The following is a 22,415-nucleotide window of genomic DNA, read 5'->3' on the forward strand; positions in this document are numbered from 1 at the left end:
TCAGAGGTCACTCCAAGCAAAATAGACACATCCCTAGAGTAACCGCCAACTGCTGCTCACTATGCTCTTAGCTTTAGCGATCTTTGGCTGTATCTACAAGCCGCTGTTAGCTAGTTAGCTCAGTTAACGGAGCAGCTAGTGGCCCTACTGCCAACTGAAAGCTTAAAGGGGCATTATGTAGTTTTGTAGAAGGAAACTCAGAATTTGAATGTTTACAATATCAATGAGGTAATAATACAAGCTAAGAAATATTTTCTCTTCCATAACTGAATAAACAAGCTGCCTGACTGTTTGAAGACAGAAAAGGGGCAGGGTCCGCCAAATACAACATTGTTTAAGTCTAAAAAAACAAACAAAAAAAAACAGTCAATGAAGATCTTTCTCTTATTCTTCCCCATAACTACCAAGTGCACCTTTAAAACCATAATTCCCGCCCAATGTTACACATGTATTGTATTGTATTGTACAGAGGTACAAACTTCCATATGAACTATGTACAGGCATGTATGCACACACATTTCTATATAAGACAAACAATCATGCTAACCTCCTGCTGCGACAGGCATCCAGGTCTTCCTGTAGCACCGCGGCCCTCTTCTGAAGGAAGTTAACCTGCAACACACACAGACAATGCGACATTTGGCACAGAGTAATCCTCAGGAATTGACTCGCTCTGATTAGCTGTGCGGTGAGAAACTTGCCCGAGAGCCAGAAAATTTAAAGTGAAGAAGGTATGATAGGCTTTTGAGGTCAATTGTGCTTTTGGGCGGAGGGGGTTAGCTAAGTGGAAGAAAGGCTCGGCTGTTGAGTCCAGGGGTCAGGACAGCAGGGGTTGGAGGTCAGGAGATTAGGGCGGTGGGGTTAAGGCGCACAGGGACAGAGGGAGGCTTATGAGCCAGGTTAGTTGAGGTTAGAACGCTGCGAGAGGAGGCATCGCCATTCTTTTGTTTGGCTACAAAGTGTGAGTTTATTTATGAAGTGTCTTTGACTGAAGTGAAAATAAACCCCATCTACATTTACACGGCATAGAGAGCTGGCAGAATAATCACGGCTCCAAAAGAATCTGTATTGTTCTGGGACTACCGTACTGGAGCCGAGGGTACATTCCTTTCTGTGGGGGAGACCTCAGGAAAGTTCTAGCATTTCATCTGGCACTTCGCAGTGTTGAAGTATATGCAAAACCCCAACAAAATGTGGTCGGATGCCTCCAGAGACACAAAAAAACTCTCCCCACCTTTTTTTTTTTTTAACCGTGTAAAAATAACGCACTTTAATGGGCAAATACCAAGACATCGTCAGTGAGCGGAGAGGCCATTATGGTCACGAGTAACATCTTATGAACATATCCGATCACAGAGCTGCGGTCTGAGCGCTGAAATGGGATCCTAGTAGACCTATTTGGACGAGGCAATGGTTTATGATGAGCTCCTTTTACAAAAACATTGTGGTCTTTGTTGTAAAAATTGAAGGTATCTCCAAACTACAGGGGGGCAGCGTATCACCAGAGTGACTGGCAAATGCTGCCTTTGCTAGCTAATTAGCTTGTGCATCAGTTAGCTGTGGAGACAGCGGACCTCAAGTCAGAAATCCCTAAATCTAAATTTTGTTTTGGCTTTCGAGGTCACAATTACATTTTAAATAACATTTTTTTTTTATCAGCACTGACAGCTAAGCTTTTGTTAGAATATCACATCTGGATTTGCAAAGATAAACAGTTGATTGGTTTTATGCCCCGACAACTGTTATTTTCACTTTCAAATCTCTGGTGATTTTTTGCAGGTTAGCAAGTTCAAATAATCAACCAGATACCAAAGTTCAACAAAGAATACCATGCTTTGGAGATTCAACAAGGAACAACAAAAGATAGATTCACTTTGTTGCAAAGTGCGGGTCCTTAAATCTGTCCTCTTCTTCCAAGACTAATCAACAAAGGATCTCTGAAAAAGAAACTAAACCCAACATCTCCGATGCTGTTGAAGTTACCTCTGGTACCATTCAGTTGATGGAAATGCAGCTGCAGGCTACCAGCAAGCTAGCTGTGTCCTCTTTGAAGTGAGGGTGGAAGTGGAGAGGAAAAAAATACTGAGAGAATTGCAGATTCCTGCTTTTGATTCTGACGATCGAATATTGGAAGCTCAGTTTTTTTTCGATTTAGAATCTGAGTCGTGACATCCCTCACTGTAGGCAAACTATACAAGCTATTTGGAATTTAAAATTCATTTTGTGTGTTTATGGTACTGGTGAGACAATGAAATATAATCAGGGCAGTCCATTTTAAATAAACAAAAAAAGTAGGAATGCGTTCAAAGGCTTATCGGACACCAAAACACTGCACAGAGGTTTACAATACTGTGGAAATACACAGTTATGAAGTGATCCAGCAGAGATATGTGGTATTGTGTTGCATCGCAGTAAAAACTGAGCAAGGTTCAACTTTCTTCGCCGGATGACCCTGCATTGTTTTGCCGGAGCACCCTGCGGTGGCACCTCCAGCCGTCCAACAGACTTTTCCAGTGAATGAGAGGACTGCTATAAACGGGGATACTGTCATCATCAGACATCGAGTTAAGACTTGGAGGGCTGCTGACGTCTTGTGGTTATTGAAAATATAACATTTTAAAAAGACATAAAAAGATATTTGAGAACGTGGTATGTACGGTCAATGGACGGTATTTTGTCAGAACATGAGCCACCAGACATTTTTTACATGCTTGAAACTAAAACCACTGGATTTTAATATCAGCGTGTTCGTTCTAGTCCTGCCTGTATCTGACATGTACCTGGCAAACAGTCACTTCTCACCTGAGCTTTCAGAGAGGTGATGGTGTCCTCCAGTTCCTGTCGGAGCTCTGCTGGCATCAAACCTTTGATCTTCCCCTCGTACTCCTGACGCACCACGGTCACCTGCGGAGTCGGAGGAAGGACAACCAAACAGTGTCGGTTTACTGAGAAGGAACATCCGAACAGATACATGAATGAATCCATGTTACACATTAGAGGTGTGGAAAAGTCTCGATGAGTGGAGGTGGAAGACAGAGCATCAATCGGAGTCTGCAGCAAAATGATAACCGGTTGACCTTTCCCCACCCTGTATTTAAACACAAATATCTGTACTCTCTACTCCTTACATTTTCCAAAACAGGCTCGTTACCTTAGTTGTCAGTTCAAGGGGAATTATCATTTGCTTCTATTTTGTCACTGTGTCACTGCATGCTGCCTTCAGTGCATATGTTGCGACACGAAATGACTTAAGAGACGCAACAAGTCAGAAAGAGACACGGGGAGACTGGCATGAGTAGAAACAGGCATGTACTGGCAGAGGCAGCAACATGGATGAAAATGAAACCAGGCGACGCCGCAGACGCCAGGGACATTCCCCACCCGTGGCCTTATTTCAGTGAAACGTTTGAAGTTGTTGGTTCCGATAAATAATACTTTTCATTTTTATACTTTGAGCCTGTACTTTCTCACTTTTACTTGAATAAATAAGTTGAATCAATACTTGTGAGGATTGTGTGTCTGCTACTTTCTAAATAAAAGGGAGGTCCGCTTTATCTGAGATGCATCAAGAATCAATTGAATCGTGCGGCTGACTAAGATCCACGCCTCTATTACAAACAAGTTATTAATCCATCATACGAAACACCAGCGCAGATACTAAACCTTCGAATCTTCTTTGGATTCATTTGTTGTTTCAGTTTGACAGAACGAGAAAAAAAGAAAAGCTCAACATCAAGCGATTCAATATTAATCATTGCTGAATAAGTGCCTCCACCGCCCTGTCACCGTCACACTCACATGTACGCACTTCCAGACACAGAGCCCAAGGAGGGCCTGCACACACACACACACACACACACACACACACACACACACACACACACACACACACACACACTGACACAAACACACACTCTGACACACAGACAGTGGGTATCCCCTCTTTATTCATGGCTCAGAGTATTCCCTCTCTCTTCACAGCTCCTTCACATCTCCACAGGGGGTCCGCAGGCTGGCACAGCTCGCTCTGCACAACACCCCCTACTGGCTGCCAGTGACTACAACCAGCCCCCGACACAATGCATTTATGGGCCTGTTACACAGCTGGGTTTGGAAGAGGACACGGCCACGGTGGAGGGCAGGACACATCAAACGCAGCAGCAGTTCAATAGCTCACAAGCTAGCTAGCTCCACTGGGGAGGACTGGAGGAAGTCTGTCTGGGGCTAAATTACACTCCACTAAACCAAAGTCTGATTATAGAAGTTGAAAAGGGTTTGGTTAGCGCAACCCCCCCTTTTTACCCACAAACACACATGAATGGACGCACACAGACACACACACACACACGCATGCACAAACACAGAGCTTTTACAGTACCGTAAAGGCATTTACAGCATTTTAAAAAGGAGTTGCTGAGTCAATTAATCCGGAGCGTGATGAATAGTTTAGCAGAGTTCAAGGAAAATCAACAGGGGGCTGTGAAAAGAAACAGTTTTTCACCCACATATTTCAAGGTGTAACCAGGGGAGAGTCTGAGCATTTGGGCGAACCCTAATGTCTTTGACAGAAACGAAGTTCGGCTAACGTTAAGACTAACCCCCCAACCCACCCACCTCTCCTGCCATCGGTCCGGCCCTTTCAAGTGAAGGCAGCTTGAATAAGGTGAGGCGAGGGGGAGGGGGGAAAAGATTGGTTTTCCTAAAATAATTTTCCTGTTGTGGATTTAACTGATTGTTCTGGCTTTGGCTAATTAATCTTCCTGGGCACAATGAAAGGGATTGGGAAGCACTTCAAAGCAACCTCCAGTATAAATGATCCCAACATGAAGCAGCTCACTTTGTCTCGGCACAGTGTGCAGTAGATTAGTCTGCCACAACTTTGTCAATTTTTTTCACGCTCCCTCCAACCCTATTCATTTTAAAGTGTCGGTATAATATCTGGGTCCAGAGCCCATCAGTTTACAGAAATATGCCCTTTTTCCCCCTCTGTGTGAGGATGAAGTTGAGGATAATTTGAGAGTGATGGGGTTTTGGAGGCTTTAATCTTGAATGTCCAGGAGTTAAAAAATCAGCTGAAGCTACGAGAGTGCAGATTCTCCAAAAAAAAAAAAAAAAAAAAAGGGCTATCTATCTATAGCAGCTTCTGTAGTCATAACAAAATGGCAAGCCAAGACAAAACACACTCCACTACCTCAGACCGGAGCAATAAACAATGGTTGAATAAACACATCCCTTACCAACCACTCTGAATATAAGTCTAGATTCTTCAAAAGCCACGCTCCTTCGTTTTTGCATTCTTGGTTCATGTATGGTGCCGTCCCCACAGCAATGAGAGATCCGCTCTGCCTAAATTACAAGCTCCTTTGTGGCAATGCTGTCTCCATTTTTCTTCCCATACATTAAGAATGGGCAAGGCTACAACAGTGTATTTACCGGGAGACACAGAGAGCAACGGGGACGACTGGATACTGTACATACGGTCGAAAGGCTGATCAAACTCGACGAGCCATGAATGTTTGCCTAGAGGGAAGCCAGAACTAGAGCTAATGTATCATGTGATACTACAAGGTTGTGTATCTGGCATCTTTATGAATGGTGTGTTATCGTTCTCATCATTAAATAAGCATTACAACTGTGTTATTGCACCATACATAAATAATGCTTGTAGACTTTGTATCTAAATTAAAGGGGCACAATGACATTTTGGAGAAGAAATTCAAACTCAGTATTTTACATTTATGAGGTAACAATAAAAACTCAGAAATAAGTTTTTTTTTTTTTTGATAACTGAATAAACAAGCTGCTCTCAGAGAAAAATAAGGTCCCCAGAACACTGAGTAAAGCTAGAGAGGTGACAGGGTCCGCCACAAGTAAAATGGTATGAAACTGTGTTGTCCTTTAAGGTCAGTTTGTTTATTCACTCTTGAAAACAAAGAATGTGGTCAAAACCACTTAGCACAACTTCAAGCTAAATCATTCTGCAGCATGTCTAACTAGAGCTTAGCCATCCTTTACTATGCAATGCGTTTGGGTGGAAGCAGCAGCCATTTTCAAAAACAGCATCTCTGTTGTGGAACATATGCTAGGCTAACAGATACAGGCAGAGGAAAAAAAAGGCAGATGAGGAAGAAGTAAAGTACTGATTCAAATTTCTGACTTCACCACGTCCCTCGGTGACATTCAAATTCAAAACAGGAGCATCTCCAGAGCTCCCCGAAGATCGCCTGACTGAGGCTGAGAGACACTCTTCATCTCGCCTCTTCCAAAGTCCCTCCTCTCACATCTCTATTTTTCTGCATGGAAACATTTTCCTCCTCTTTCAACATTTACAGCAAAGGCATGTTTGTTTTTCTGACAGGTGGCAGGAGGCATGTGACGGCATCTCGGAGAAGTAGATGAAGAAGAAGGAGAAGAAGAAGAAGAAAGAAGCTTCCTCACTATTAGGACAGATGTCTTGTGCCTTTGAACAATACAAGTGATCAAACCTTCTATGAGGTGTTTTGGTCACTGATGGACTCCAGATGAGACTGAGCAGGAGAGAATGGAGAGGGAGGGGAAACACAGGCAGGAAAAGGAGAAAAAAAGACAAAGAAAGTGTGCCACTATTTCCCAAAGCAACGAAAAAGGGACTTTGACTTTCTGGAGAAAAATCAGGTTTCATCTCCACTGCTCCTTTTAAAAAGAAGATTTTGTTTGTTCCTGATGAAGCGTGATTCTCTAGTTTTGAAGACTGCAAGGAGCGGCAGTCGTTTTCCCCTCCCAGTCATCTTAAAATGACAACATTTCATCTATATATAGTCTTTAGATTGTGGTTTTGACTTTCCCTTGCGTTTGGTACTGTCACATGGCGTGGTTTCTGACAGCTGCCAGCAGAAAGGAACAAGCCCTCAACACTTTCAACGTTCAAATGAAGTTTGTCACATCGTTGGGAAGCTTGATGTATGCTAATGAAGTTGGGGGGGGGGGTATGTCTGTGTGTGTGTACAGGCTTGCGTGGGACGGGCTGGAGGGAGGGGGGCTGAGTAGCTGCTGGAAAGACATTTTTGATATACCCCCTTGTTCCAAAGTGAAAAAAACCTTGTCAGGAACAAGGGGGTACATCAAAAATGACGCCACTCACAAAGTTTGCACCTCAACATCCACTGAGTTGGCAGTCAGAGAGTTCACCAAGGAGCGATTTGAATTCAAAAACGCTTTGCTGCAAGAGGGAAAAATGGAAACCGCTTCACACAAATGAAAAAAAAAGAGGAAAAAGGAAGGAGGAGATTAGAGGCGGCTACAGATCTTTGCGAAGCTGTTAGAACTATGGGATGGATTTGGTAGCTGCTGATGTAATGTGCCTCAACAAAAACAGCACACAGGAAAACGACTGAGCCTACGGAACTCAAGTTCAACTCTTCTGCATTTTTATGTCGGCATCAATACTGAAAACAACGACAGAGATGATTTATTTTTTATTTTACCGAGCTCCCACGATGCAGGAGAACACATCTCTGAAAACTTGTACAGTTCACTGTGCCCACTGTATCATTATGTATTTATACAAAGAGCTGCACTCTTCAACATTCTGCTGCTCTCTTCAAGGAGAACTGAACCACACAGCGAGCTGCTGATCCGCCATTTTAGAGTGAGGGGAGCCTGCGAGGGCCCTGCGAGTATGAGGCATGCAACATCTGTGTGAAGTCTGGGCAGAAAGGCTGCTTTTGCATACGAGGGCTCAGATTACAAAGACAAGTCTTGGCAGATAAACCAGGGCAATATCAGTGTGAGATGACTGAGAGTGGAGGTTTATCATCATATGCAAAGAACAATGCACGCAACAATGCAGAGGCACATATGTTGTACCCTGATGCAAACACACAAGAAGGACGTTTTGTTTGACAGACACACAAACACACCTGACCTTAGGTGGTAAGGCTCTCAGTAAATATGTGATTCAGACAGGGAGTAGACCTGAGACTGGTTTGCAAAAGAAAGTGTTGCCCATATATACTAACACACAGACATCTGTAGCTTTGGGCACGACGCTGTGAACCTGCTGGCCTCAACAAGGGGACCATGACATTCAACTTGGGTGGAAACGCTCATTTATGCCGTATAGATGCAGATCTAGCTGATTTAATTACATTTATTGGATACTGGATTAGGCTTAATGGAATAAAAGGAGACTGTTGGGCCTTGGCAGAAGGTATGCGCCCTATGGTGTGCCATTCTAGTTGTAATTACAGTTACAATGACATTTAATAGGATGAACAAGGGTTTTTTTTCTGGTTGAACAAAAAAAAATCACAACATGTTATGTACCCTGATGAAGACAACCTTAATGTTGAACTATAACTGTGCGCTTCAGATGTCATCCCTCCACACCCTGCCTCAGCTCTCCTACATGTTGACGCATCAGTTTTAGCTCCGTGTTAGCTGATGCGCAGAGATTCCTACATTCTTATTCCACTACGGCTCACTTCCTGTTTGTGTCTTCACTGCCAACTTTGACATAGTGAACCAATCTGCGATAAATTAGTGAAATGTCTTTCTGGCCGAGAATCAAAAACAAAAGTGCCTAAAATTGGTACCAAATGCTGAGTCAGATTCTTAGCCTTGTTTACATGCAATTTGCTTGAACACATTGCCTGATTTAAATCATAATGTGGTGGATTCTATACCAGAGAGCCACTTTTCTTGGTATCAGTATCAAAACCCGTGTTTCTTTTTGGTGCTGGGACTGTAAAATTTAACCATAGAAAACTAAGCTCAAGGAGACCCCAAGTAATAAGTTGGGTTTTGGGTGTTTTAAGGTGCTAAATAAAAGCAGATGTAAATAGCAGATGTAAATACCACAACCAGAAATGATGTTTGGAGTGTTTTGTTTTTTAAACAGATATGTTAGCATCTTCTAAAGCAGTGGGCCAATGATTTGGTTAAACTGACATCTTCAACCTTAAGTACAATTCTTGTCTTGATGAGTAAGGTGAAGAAAAATAAAACTGCTTTCTGTTGATATGAGAGGTTATAACATATACAAACATTATGCCAGAGAGAGAGAGAGAGAGAGAGAGAGAGAGAGAGAGAGAGAGAGAGAGAGAGAGAGAGAGAGAGAGAGAGAGAGAGAGAGAGAGAGAGGATCTGACATTAGAGCAGGCGGGTTCAGGGGTCAGCTCATCCTAAGTTATAGGAAACAACAGACAGCGCCTCTGGGGCTGGGTCAGTGACCAGCGTCTCCTAAAAACCCCTGACTCCATCCTGCAGATTTATGACAGCCAGACACTGAGGTGTGTGACGAGTGTGTGAAGTGTGTACAAGGGTCAGTGGGCGGATCAGAGGGGGGGGACACAAGAGGATGAATGCCTTCGGTGTACATACCGGTGTACAAAAAGAAGCCTCCTGTGTGAGTGTAGTCATTAGTGCTTTCTTCTCTGTGTGTGTCAAGGTCAAACAGAGCATGATTACAGGGCATTCTGGAGAGTCATGGGGGGGGGTGCGCGCATGCAGAGGCTTCCCTCTGAACACAGGCGGTGGTGGCATTCCTGCCCCTAGGCGCTGGCTCTTGAAGCCAAATCTCAAGGAATTTTAGAAATGTGCGAGGGGGCATATCTCTTGCTATGAACAGGAGAATGAGAGATGGCAGAGCGATGTGGGGAGTGCAGAAAGGAATCCATTATTTTTGTCTTTTGTGGCCCCCTGCAGGGTCTGGTAAGGATGGCAACAGGGGGCTGAGGGGTGAGGGACAACAGGTGAACATAATACAGGCTCATTTGATTAATAAGAAGAAGCAAAAAAAAGTGGGGGGGGGGAGGCTGAGGGCAGCGGGCACCAAGAGCGATGCAACAGTAATGGCGAGGAGCAAATGAGTTGAGTTAGAGAAAACAAGTGACTGCATTACCTTCTCCTCAGTCTCGAGCTCTTTGCTGAGCAGCTTCTTCTCCGAGCAGTGCAGCTGCCTCTGTAGACTCTCCACCTTCTCCTGCAGAGCCTGAGGGAAGGGAGAGACAAGTCAGTGTCGTTGGCTGACTGACGGGGGGGAGAAAGGAAAAGTAACTGTGGTGTGCCGCGTAACCGATGAACTGAGACGTAACGGAGAAAACGAGAGGCGCTTACAGACACAATACAGAAGGGAGGACGGAGGGACAGTGAGGAGGGATGCAGCCTGTGATTAGCCTTTGCGTGTTAAAAGGCTAATAATAAAGTCATGACAGTAATTACCAGTGAGCTGGCTTCATTACACTCAAACTCATTTCTAGACAAGGGCATCCAAGACTTGCTCACTCAGGGAATTAGCAAACTTTCGAGGCTTTTGTGAAGTTGCATTCCTTTAAGGGTAATTATTTCTTTGGAGAGATATTATGTATCATTTAGAGGATAAGAACCTAAACGACATGTACTCGAATAGATCACATTTCCCGATGTGGAGCCAATACAGAACTGAATCTATTTGGCCTGCTATAATTTAGGCAAGAAACAAAATTCAATGTGTGTGTGTGTGTCCACATGTGTGTAAGGCATTTCTCCCCCCCCCTCCCTGCCTGTAAGTGATAACAGAGGAAAGAAAGGCCAAGTTCCTCCATGCGACGCAGAACCAGATGTTTCGAGCGCACATGTGGACACTTCGTCTTTGATTAGTCAGCATGAAAAGCAGAGAGGGGTGATATGCGCGCACACACACACCTGGAAAAAAAAAAAGCACACACACGCACTCACAGCGCCTATAACGTGTGTACTGAGGCACTGGCTAGCATCAATATGCTCAGTGTCTCTCCCCAGTGGGGTTGAGTGAGCGGGCCAGGTGTTGCCTCGTCGACTCTCAAGGCTGAAGGGAAACACAGTCCAGGTGATAGGCATGACCGGCCTCATCCACAACCCACCACTCTGACATAAATCACATGCAGGCGGTTAGGCTTTGGGGCCAAGTTGATCTTCAGGGGAGCAACTTTCTGAGAACTGCAGACTAAAAAGGGAGAAATGTGCAATACAAAAAAAGCAGCCGAAGCCTTTGTTGTCAGGTTGTTAGATACAGTAGCTCTCACAGTCATTTTTTGACATGTAATCGTTTCCTCTTAATAATTTGACACATCAAGGCTGCACCACACAGCGTGAATCCATACCTAAGCTGCGCTGCCTCAGGTAAACCAACTTTATTATGTACCTCCTTCCTTTGCAGTGGCTAATTTCAGCCTCTGGCAGACGGAGCTCTCTACATTACTAGAATATCATGATTCTGGAGCACGGTGAGGTCAGTTTTAGTTCTGCAGCATGAAAGCCAGCTGGTTTTACGGCGTCTTGATCCTGTTAATCAGGGCATTTCTTAGCCAGTCACGATCCCATCACAGCCCACTTCAACATCCAGTGCAATCCCTTGCCTTCAATTTCATCATTTCATTTTGTTTATTGAAGGCTCAACGACACAAGAGAAGCATTTTTCAGAGGAGTTGGCACCATTTAAGCAGGTTTTTCATATGTGTTGACCAAGGCATGTCAGCATGAGGACTCTTCCTTTTTGTTTTGGAGGTTTTCCTTATTGAAGGTCAAAGCAAGTTCACAGTGAAAATGTAAAGTTGGATGAAATACACTTTGTATAGTTCAGCACAGTAGTCTTTAAGGATAAGTTAACCAGATAAAAAAAGAAAAAAAGAAACCGTCTAAATGGAAAAAAAACAAACAAACAACAAATCCAGAAAGCAAAAAAGAAAATGAACTTAAAGTGACTCTGCTCGTCCAGCCTAACTCACATCTCCGGTAGACCAGAGATTTATTGGATGTTATTTACACCCTTGAAAGACGGCCGAACTTAGCAGATACAGCAAAGATTTAAAAGGGTGTAAATAATGTCCTTTCCTAATTTTGGGACCTTAGGGCTTCTGGAGACTTGGACTGCACCAGACGAGTTATATGGAGAAATTTCATTTTCATTTTCGTTTCTTTCCTTTTCTTTTTTTAAAAACAAGTCCCCATCTACTTCAGTTGTGCTGCAGCACATTCTGTTCTGTGGACTTTGAAACTTCACCCAACATTTCACTGGCAAGGTGGCGAGTAGATAATGTTTCAAATTGAATTCATTTTCATTTTCGGTTAACTCACCCTTTACATAGTGTACTCAAGTGTACAAAGTGTGTTCCTTTTTGTATTTCTGTAGATTATCTATTAGGGACTGCTCTTTAAGGAGAGCGTGCCGCTGAAAAAGATGAAAGACCCTTACATACACCCCCCTCCACTCCCCTGTCTAAAACCTACGTCTGATTCCCCGCACTGTGACACAGCATTTCTGGACCCTGTCTTCTGGGAAGTAAGGCCTCACAGTGACGCGTTTGCCTCTTTCATGTGGCGGCTGTAACTGATGTGCTTGAAAGAACTCTGAGGGCAGAAGTTCAACTGTCGCTTCATTAATAGAATCATATGGGATGATGCTGCTGATGAATAAAAGCACTTTATGAGTCAGAAAGAGCCTCAGAAATATTTAGTCATTATGACTGTCAGACATGATGGCAGTATTATACAGTACTGAGGGCTGTTTTTAGTCACACATCAACTGATATCACACTAAGGCGGAAAGCCACAGAAAGATTTTAATTATACAAACAGTAAAACGATGAAGTGGACAATGTAGACGCTCGTGAACACCTGCACAGATCTCCTGATGCGGTCTGAACAGCAGTGCTTGACTTTTAAATGCCAATATGTCAAATGATGATACATTTGAATATCTGTATTGTAATTTTTCAAATAATTTATGGGTAAATACAAGGAGGAGGCTGTCCAGCAAATTCTAACTTCTTGTTATATATTTCACACACAGACACACACACACAAAAACGCTGAACGTACACACAAGATGCAGGCTATTTCTACAGTCTTTAGTGTGTGAAGGTGCGTGAATGACCATGTGTTGAGGAACCTGCTTAAGTGTCTCCAGATGCTCTGGGTGATATGGTCTTTATCATCCATGCAGACTGGGATCAATGTGAACAGGCCAGGAAGAGGGGGAAATCAGATTTCCTCAGGGCGAGATGGAGGGAAGGGAGGACAGGGAGAGGAAAATGAAAAAGAAAGGTGTATGAAGGAGAAAAAAGCAGATGAAATGCAGAAAGCCTGGGAAGATAAGACATAAATGTGATATCAGAGAGAGAGAAAGAAAGGTGAGAGACAGCGAGATAGTGAGGCGGAGGGGAGGGACATGAAGGAGAAAAACATGTGGCCGGAGTGAGGAGGAGAAGGGGCAGAGGTGTACCTCTGCTGCCCAGTCCCACAGTCGGGGAAGCTTAAAGGCCTCTCTCACCTCTCCATCAGCAATGTGCCTCTGCCTTTCATTCCAGACTTTGGCTCAAAGGATTAGCGAGGCACACGCGCACGCAAGCGCCAACAAACACAACGCTCAGAGCTATCCGTGCAGGTATAGGCATGCATTAATATTAACAGCAAAAGTTCTAAAAATGTGAGTGCTACACTCAGTCAAATGAGTGTGCAATTCCAGTGTTGTATGCACACAAACATACACACAGACACACCAACGCCTGAGTCATCTTTCCTGGGTGGTCCTCCTGCGCAGATAAGGCAAGCATGTTTCCCTAGGGTGAAGTAAAAGCAACAGAGGGCAGGAAAAAAAGCAAAGAAGAAAGAAGGGAGGGAATAGTGGGAGGAGGAAAAAAGGCCAGGGGCCTCTTTAAACTTGGTGTTTTGTTAGGAGCCGAACTGCTCTTCATGTGCGGCGGGGCCTTCTATTTGCAGCGTGCTGTCAGAAGTTTCTCCCAAAGTCTGGATTAAAGAGATCCTCTAATGACACTGAGGCTGGACGACTTCAGACAGCAGCAAAAACCTCACACTGCACCGCCTCCAGCCAAGGACACACACACATACACACACGCACACAGACAAGCAAAAGGGTAAGAACAGATACATACACAAGGGGCACGAAGCACACAGACGCACATAAGCAAAGACACAGTATGTGGACTGCGCCCACACACACACACACACAAGCCAGCTTTAGTAGAACAAGGCAGTGTGTGTATGTATGTCTACTGATCTAATAGTAAATAATAAAGGAGGTGCTAACCTCAAGGAGAGGTGGATGGCCAGAGAGATGAGCACAGACTCTCTTTTATCTGCACTTTTATCAAAGGATTGTGGGAAAGGTAAAGAAGTGAGTGTAAGAGACAAACTGTGGGAGGGGGAGGAGGAGGAGGAGGAGGAGGAGGAGGGGGAGGAGGAGGAGGAGGAGGAGGAGGAGAGAGGTCTCCCTCCTGAGGTGTTAGAGAAGTGAAACTTTTGCTTTTGCTTTGCTGTCTGTCTGTGTGTAGGAATAAAAAGACGTGGTTTAGCAAGTCGACCAGGACAGCCCCACTGAAAGATATCACTGATATTGGTATGAATTGACTTGCTTTCAGCACTTTGATGCTTTTCAGCACTTTTCCCAGAGTTGATTTTCGAACTGAGGTGGGAAGATACTGTGATGGCGGCGGCAGCAAACTCTCCCGAACAGCAAACAGAACAGTTATCTCGTCTATTGCAATATGCACACATGTCGGCACAGTTATGGAGGCGCCTTTCCTAGTACTGATGAAAATAGTAAGACAATTGCCGCGGTAATGAAGACATGTTGCAACCGAGCTATGCCCACAGGGGGAAACACACTGTTCTCTACCTTCTCGTCTCCGTCTCTTTCAGCTGCTGTGAGCTACAGTAGAAAGAGAATAGGAAACAACTCTGAAATATGTGCCATATGCCTTGTGTGGGTATTTGTGTGTGTGGCATTGTGTGTGTTACATACATATATTCTGTTTATCAAATAGTATATAATTCAATGGATGTCAAGTTTAGCAAAACTTGCAAATACAACTGCAGTTTAAAACTCTTGACTACTTTTTTGCAACCCCCCCCCCAAAAAAAATAAAAGATCATAGGAACAAATGTTTTGCTTCGTACTTAATGCACTGATGCCATTCACGTTGCTACAAAGATTAGCAGGTAACAATGTGCCTCAAACACATGTAACTGAGGGCAGTTTAATAAATGAGCTAAAGTCAGTATTCCAACCTGTTAAAGTTCGTTAAAGGTGCAATATGTATTGGTCACCTGTCGAATTTATACTCCAAACAAATAGAGGGTTACGTATCACCAGAGTAACCACTGACTGATGCTACACACTGTCACTTCTGTTAGCTAGTTGGCTCAGTCAGCTGTGCAGTTTGTGGTCATATGTGCTAAATCTGTTTTTTTTTTTTGTTTATTTAACTAATTACATTATCACCTCTAAAGGTATAAATGGTTAGGGCTCGCTGGTTAGCATGCTAAATATCTCTGCAACACAATACAAACATGTCTGACATCATGTGAAAACAATACATTTTTGAATGTTTTAAACTATTCTTAAATTTAGCAAATTTTGTGTTTTGTTTTTTTGTTTTGTTTTGTTTTTCTAGCTGCCCTAGCCTACACTGTTGGGTTGCACCGCCCTTAGAAAACCCTGGTATGCAAGTAGCATGTAAACCAAAGCCAATTCCTAAGATCATTGTATGTCAGAGTTGTGTTTCTGTGTTTCTGTGAAGTTGTGGTTTTGCTCCCTGGTGAACACAAGTCTATAACTACAAATCTGGAAGTTGACTTGGTGCACCGCCGTTAGTTTTGTCTATTGTAATGGCATTTAATGATTATATTTGTAACATGTTATCTGCTCTACAGGACCTGCTGGAAAGATTTCTTTGCAGAAGTGCTTAAAAACTTCAATTCTTGGGACACATTCCTGTTATACATGGGTTAACAAGTGGGATGCCACCACACTGATGCTGGCTTGGCTACTTCTGCCCACAGCCTGGATTCCTGTTAACATGTGATTCTTCAAACGGGGAAGCGCAAGACATTAGGCCGTCACGGTTTCTTTGTACTTAGCATTAGGCCTGTGGTTTAATGAGTAATTTCCGTTTGTTGTCCCTGAATGGAGTTCAGTCTCTATGAGCTGTTCTACTTCCCACGTTCCCTAGTTGCATCCTGGAATGTTATCTCTCTCCTACTTCCACCTCCTCTGATATGTGGATCAAACGCTGCCGGGAATCTGCCCACAGCCGGAAAAGTCATCAATCAGCCAACACTGGGCACACATGTACAGCCACAAACGCACACACACGCACACACGCTCTCTCTCACACACACACACACACACACACACACACACACACACACACATGCACACACACACACAAACAAACATATATGTGGACATGAAGGGAGATGAGTGCCTACGCAGAGACATAAGAGAGAGGAAGAGGAACCCTTGCTTTAACACAAACCCATTTAACCGATACCAGTGCTAATATAAAGCACACAACAGGCCTCAACGAGAAGCTGGAGTCTAATCTTACTGGGAGCCCCAGTCAGATTTAACAGCACAGTAGGCACACAAGGGACTGTTTCCAGGTCAAAAAAGTATGAATCTTATCTATAACTTGGCAAACTCACCGGCTTTTTTGAATTATGCTGGACTTTAAATATTAGTGGCCATGCTATAGAGAACACACCGTGGAAAAAAAGTAGTGCCCTTTAATAGATGAAAAACATCTTAATTCCCAACCAAATTAAAACTGTGAAAGTAGCCTTCATACCCACACACAAACAAAAAGAAGAAAGTGACAAAAAGCAGATGGCTTAACAAACTTCAGTGAACAAATGCGCGGCTCAAGGTTGACACGAACAACATGGATGTACTTGAAGGACATGGACAGACACACTAATGTAGAGAGGACAAATGCACACGTGCATGCACACAATGATTGAAGCAGCTCTTTGCCTCTGCAACAGAGGGTATCCAGCACACCTGTTCTTGATCCACTGCTGCCATTCCTTCCCACAGGCAAAGTCATCCTTTCAACCCCCTCAGAAACTAATGCATATATAACTAAAGAACTACTGACAAAATGCAGCTGCTACGACTAGCCCCCTTGAACGAGCGCATGTTTGTGTGGCTGTGTATGTGTGTGCACGCATGAGCCTTGTTACAATGCGTGTGCATACCAACAGAGGAACCAAGTTCACATGGACGCCATCAAAATTTTACAAAAAGAGGTACAAAGAACAGTCCACCTCAAATATTCAGTTTCACCCTCAGAAAGAGTGAGACAATGGTCACTGTTGCATTATGTAATGTGTCTGCTGTTACTTCACCCGAAGGACAGGACCTTCTCTTTGGATAGGCCTGGATCAAAGGTGTGTATCAATGTCTGTGTGTGTGCGCAAACACTGAGCACATGTGGGTGTATGTTAGAAAATGTGACACTAGATGTACAGACGAGGCCACTAACTCAAAGTTATGCTTTTGTGTGAGTTTGAGGGACAGAAAGATACAGATAAAGACTCAGAAGGATAGTATATGTAGGCCAGAGTATAAGAATGAGACACTAATTTATAGGTGTTTGTGTGTGTGTGTGTGTGTGCGCGCGCGAGTGTGTGTGTGTGTGCGCGCGTGCACGGCAGCATTCAGCAGGCAGAAAGACAGGAAGCACTGCTGTGGGGAGCAGGAACAGCGGTGCTGATCAAAGCCCAGGCGGGTGACACTATGGGCGGAGTGCCATTGTTTATTCACCATCCACCTCTCCCTTTTGGCAGGGCGAGGTGAGCATGTGTGCTTGTGTATGTGTGTGTGGTGACAGACAGAGTTTGAGACAGAAAAGAGTTCGAGAGTTGGAAAGATGGGGTGGTGTGTGTGTGAGAGAGAGAGAGAGAGAGAGACAGGGGGAGAGAGAGAGAGAGAGAGAGAGAGAGAGAGAGAGAGAGAGAGAGAGAGAGATGGGGGGGAGAGCCTGTGTGTTTGTGTGTGTGTGTGTGTGTGTGTGTGTGTCTTTGTACCTTTCTCTTGGCAGGCTAATGTGGGCTTGAGTTCTGTCAGATTTGGCAGCTGCACATTTCAGGCACACTCATACATACACTCTCCGCACACACAGACACACATCATGTACTCCAGTAATCCCGCTAACCTAACTATTAAACTTCACATTCACCTCAAACCCCTGCGTCTCATCAAAGACAAAATCCATCCACAAATGGACACGCTTAAACCGAGACACCACACAGAGGGAAAACAGACGACGTGAAAAAAAACAGTAACGCTGGCCATGTCCCAACGCTTCACACTGGCTTACTCCATATTGGCTCCCGTAGCCCTTACCTGATATGAATAGAGTGGACAGTTGAAAGCAAATACGACGCTTTCATCTTGCTTTCACCTTCCTCAGTCCTTTGACACTGGCCTGGTTACAGTGCATTAAAACGGCACACTCCTTCATTGCACACAGTTATGAGATAATTGATAACCTAAATATAACTGGCTGCAACTGACTCCATGTGAGAGATCATACAGAGCGAACAAAGGCAGGAAGTGAGGTGAAACATTAGAAGGGGAATTTACAAAAACTCAGATTATCTTTATCTAATGTCTAATGTGTGACACTGCGGCTTCCTGTTAGTGACGGACGGATGAGTTTATGCTTAGTTCAGTAGTATACTGTTGAATCTCGCAAAATGAATGTAACAAATCCCCGAAAACAAAATGTTCTTTATTTAAAGTTTGTTATGATCATCCATAGTTGTAAGTTCAAAGCACTAGCTCAGCTGAAGTGCTTCAGTACATTTATTTAAAGGTGCATTCGGCTGTTTTGGAAAGTAAATTCAAACTCATTCTATTCAATTTCTATCTATTCTACTCTATTTTTTTCCATAACTGAAGAAACAAGCTGTTCCCAGAGGAAAATAAAGTTCCAAGATCAGTGTTTGAAGCTATAAAGGTGGCAGGGTCCAAATATAAACAAAGTAAAACATTAAGAAATGATGTTGTTTAGGTCAGTTTGTTTATTCAGTTATAAAGAGAAGAGAGTTTTTTATTTAGGCATAAAAAAGTCTTTCTCTTCTGATTATTTTCCCCCCAAAACTACGTAGTGCACCTTTAACGTAAATCGGTTGTGCTGTCACTTTAAACTGCAGTTGACTGTTAGGTACTTCATGATCCTCTGAACAGAAACTCTCAGTCCTACTGTGTGTTTAGCTCTGTTGGCTGTAAGCTATTAGCTCCGTTAGCTTGATTAGCTGTGAGCTCTTTTTAACCAAAAACATCACAGGACTCTGCTGCGAATGGCTCATTAGCTCCTCTCCTACATTAAGATACAGCACTTACAGCAGCTTTAATTTGAAAAATCTCTGATAAAACAATAAAACAACAAAACAATTTTATGTGGCGCCCCACTGATGTTCCTGCTTATTAATCTGGACATTGCACAAACCAGCTTGTGCACTTCACGTTTGGTTACGTTTACAACACCCACTTTGATATTTAGTGTATTTGCTATTCAAACTGCAATGCAAAGCCAGTGTCCATGTCTGTGACAAGACATGCCAGACTGGCATTCTGTATGTACACACACACACACACACACACACACACACACACACACACACACACACACACACAAACGACATGCTCCCACGCACACCACACAAAAATATCCCTCCACCTAAACGTCAGTTATGCAAAAAAAAAAAAAAACATATAATGAACATACTTAACTGTACTACCGTTGTTCTAAAAAAAGGGGTTTATGAGATACAAAGGTCTCTGCAGTTAACACCCACATTTAAGAAGTCACAAGTACAGTAGAGTCGCAGAGGGAGCTAAATTTGGGCTAGAAACGGCAGAACGGGGCTGGTGAGGGAGGGAAGAAAAAAAAAGGGACATCTGATCCGGTGCAGCATGCATTCAGAACAACTGTTTTGGGATTATCCCGATTCAAATGTGCGGCTAACTTTGATGTTATTTTCTTCCCCTCCCATTGTCTGAAGCCCCTCGCTCTCTTCATAATCCGAGCCCTTTGAAGTGAGCAGCATGGAAACAATGTCAGCAGGCGACACACTCCCTCCGATGGCCCACTGACAGCTCTCAGCCATTTCTTTCTTTTTCTCCCCTCGCTCCCCCTTTCTTCCCTTGTCCTTCTGTTTGCTGTCTCAATCCTCACACTTCCTCCATCCCTTTGTCGGTCCTCCCGCTCTTTTTTCCCCTTCATTGTTTACCATCTCAGTCTTATCCTCTCCCTCTACTTTCAAGTGAACACCAACTCTATTTTATTTTTTCATTTTGTCTTTATCTGCTGTTTGACCGATGTTACCCCTCTCTCCCTCGGTGACTGTCTTCTTCCCCCTCATGTCTGGCCTTTAATAAGCAATTTAATCATTAATTGGAGTCTCATTAGCGGGTGGTTAATAAAGGGGGGGATCATAATAATGAGGACACAGATAATGCAAACAGAAAGCCTTTGTCTGCTACCAGCACAATGCCAAGACCTGTGTCTTCTAACACAGCCTACAGCTGGGAGACTCTGTGTGTGTGTGTGTGTGTGTGTGTGTGTGTGTGTGTGTGTGTGTGTGTGTGTCTGTGTGTGTGTTGGTATAGTTAGATTACAAGACAACATAGCTACAATATAAGCAAATGCAGCCAGGGTCCGTATCACCCAGTCTCTCTGAAAGTGACATTTAAATCCACAGGAAACATCACAACATAATGACAAAAATCTCGTGGTGATTACAGTAATTTAGGGATGAATTATTGTCCATCTAAGGGCCTGTTTACACCTGGTTTTAACATCTGTCCTGGGTGATCCAATCACAAATGGACAGCTATAAGTACAGGTATGAATGCACCGAGTGTGTTGCACTGAGGAGGCATCGCTCTGCCCACATTCAGAGGTGGTCTCGGTGGCAGGACTTCTCAACTGATGTCTGTTGTGAAACAGGAAGAAGGATAAGCCACAACAACAGCCATAATGGATTACATGCTATCTGATTTCCATGTGGGTCACTTTAATGCAAATAACATGTTTGGGTTCACTTCACCTGTCAAGGTATGTGGCAGATGTTTGTGAACACACTGTCTGTTTCAACCGATTTCACCATTGAATAGTAACCCAAGAATCCCCAGACTCCCTCAAGAAAATCTCACAATTTATGTTGTGAGTCTTTGCCAAACATCTACGGCAAGTTCTTACTCATCTGAGTCGTCTTGTAAATTTGGCATTACAAACAAAATGTGAAGTTCTTTCTTTTATTGTAAAAAGTGTTCGACTATAATTATGAAAAGACAACATTATACTGACCTAATACAGTAAAGACTAACCAATATTGTCTACTTCCCTGTCATCGTGGGGAAAGTCACCAGACTCCCAAAGGAAAATCACATAATTTAAGATGTTGTAAGTTGTTAAGTTATCACCACCATTATAAACTTTAAAACAGTGCAGACAACAAATTCTTAATTTTTTGGACTTTCTTTTAAATTTGGCAAATATTACACATGAGGTTTACCTTTAAGTGTCACTCATTACCTGCATTATAGAAATATTTTGCGATTCAGTATTAGGTGACGCTTCACTGTCCCACTTGAGCATTGAAAAAAGTCAGCAGCTCATTTCCCGCAGTGCTTTGCATGCGTGTAATCCCACTTGAAAAGACTTCCTGCTGCTTTGTTGATCATAATCTGAGCACACTGAATGTGTCTGAACCACCATCAGTCTTTACAGTAAACCGTGCATTGATAACAGTAGAAATGTGGATATTTCACGCATTCGTCTCAGAGCAGATTGGCTGCTTTAGGAGAGAGCTGGTGTCTGAGCGACGGGGCGTCTGGGCTGCCCGAAAGGAGATGGAGACCTAAAGGGAGACTCATGGACCTGCCTCCTTGCTATACGGGGCAGCTGCAACCACAAACAGACAAGGTTGTGTTTGGAAACATGTCCTGATCCCAGACACAACAACTCTTTATTTAGTGGGCCACACCCAATCAACTGCCACTGTGTCCCAGTCTGGTTGCTAAGGGCAAGAGGCAGAATAAAAGATCCTGTGAGTCCGAAAGAGAAATCTACATGGAGGAGGATGAAGATCGAGGAGCAGAGCAGGATAAACAATGAACAGAATGTGTTTCATCTGCACATTTTAAAAAAAAAACTGTTAATTTCTAATAAGAGAATTTCACATTAAGGGTTAATTAAGTATAACGGAATAAACAGTGAGAAATAAAAAAGTTAAAGGTAATGGTGTCTGATACAAAGAGACTGTGACTGCAGAAGTGGGGTGCAGCAGACAGCTTTATAAGCTTCTGCCAGACATGGAGCACACAAGCCACTTAAAGACACTATGAAGTTTGCAACCAGCCATAAAAATGACAGAGCACATGCATACAAACCGTGGCCTGTGCTTTAACAAAAGAAAAAGCGACCCGTGTCTACTCTATAAAAGTCAAATCCAGACAAGGTTTTTTGGAGGATGCGGTTAACCGCCCACTGCACCCCCCCCCCCCCGTGCCCACCTCCTTCCTCTGAGTCGAAAGGTTTGACTCTGCAGGTGAACACTGCTAAGAGCACTGATACAGGAGAGGAAGCACATAAGACTGCAAGGAG

The 22,415-nt window shown here is 43.5% G+C and overlaps 1 protein-coding gene across 7 annotated transcripts in view; it reads right to left on the bottom strand.

The window, feature by feature from the left end:
• Positions 1 to 22,415, bottom strand: part of cep112 (centrosomal protein 112) — a 103,570-nt gene that overhangs the window by 829 nt on the left and 80,326 nt on the right. For 6 of the 7 annotated variants that reach the window (XM_037090037.1, XM_037090035.1, XM_037090036.1 and 3 more), the window contains 3 exons: positions 9,881 to 9,970; positions 2,803 to 2,904; positions 548 to 612 (listed from right to left, as the gene is read on the bottom strand). In XM_037090037.1, coding sequence (XP_036945932.1) covers positions 548 to 612; positions 2,803 to 2,904; positions 9,881 to 9,970 — 257 coding nt within the window. Of the gene's footprint in view, positions 1 to 547; positions 613 to 2,802; positions 2,905 to 9,880; positions 9,971 to 22,415 lie in introns of those variants that run through there. The other variant, XR_005073032.1, reaches the window with a different exon arrangement.

This window comes from Acanthopagrus latus, chromosome 23, assembly GCF_904848185.1.
Source record: "Acanthopagrus latus isolate v.2019 chromosome 23, fAcaLat1.1, whole genome shotgun sequence".
Classification (NCBI taxonomy): domain Eukaryota; kingdom Metazoa; phylum Chordata; class Actinopteri; order Spariformes; family Sparidae; genus Acanthopagrus; species Acanthopagrus latus.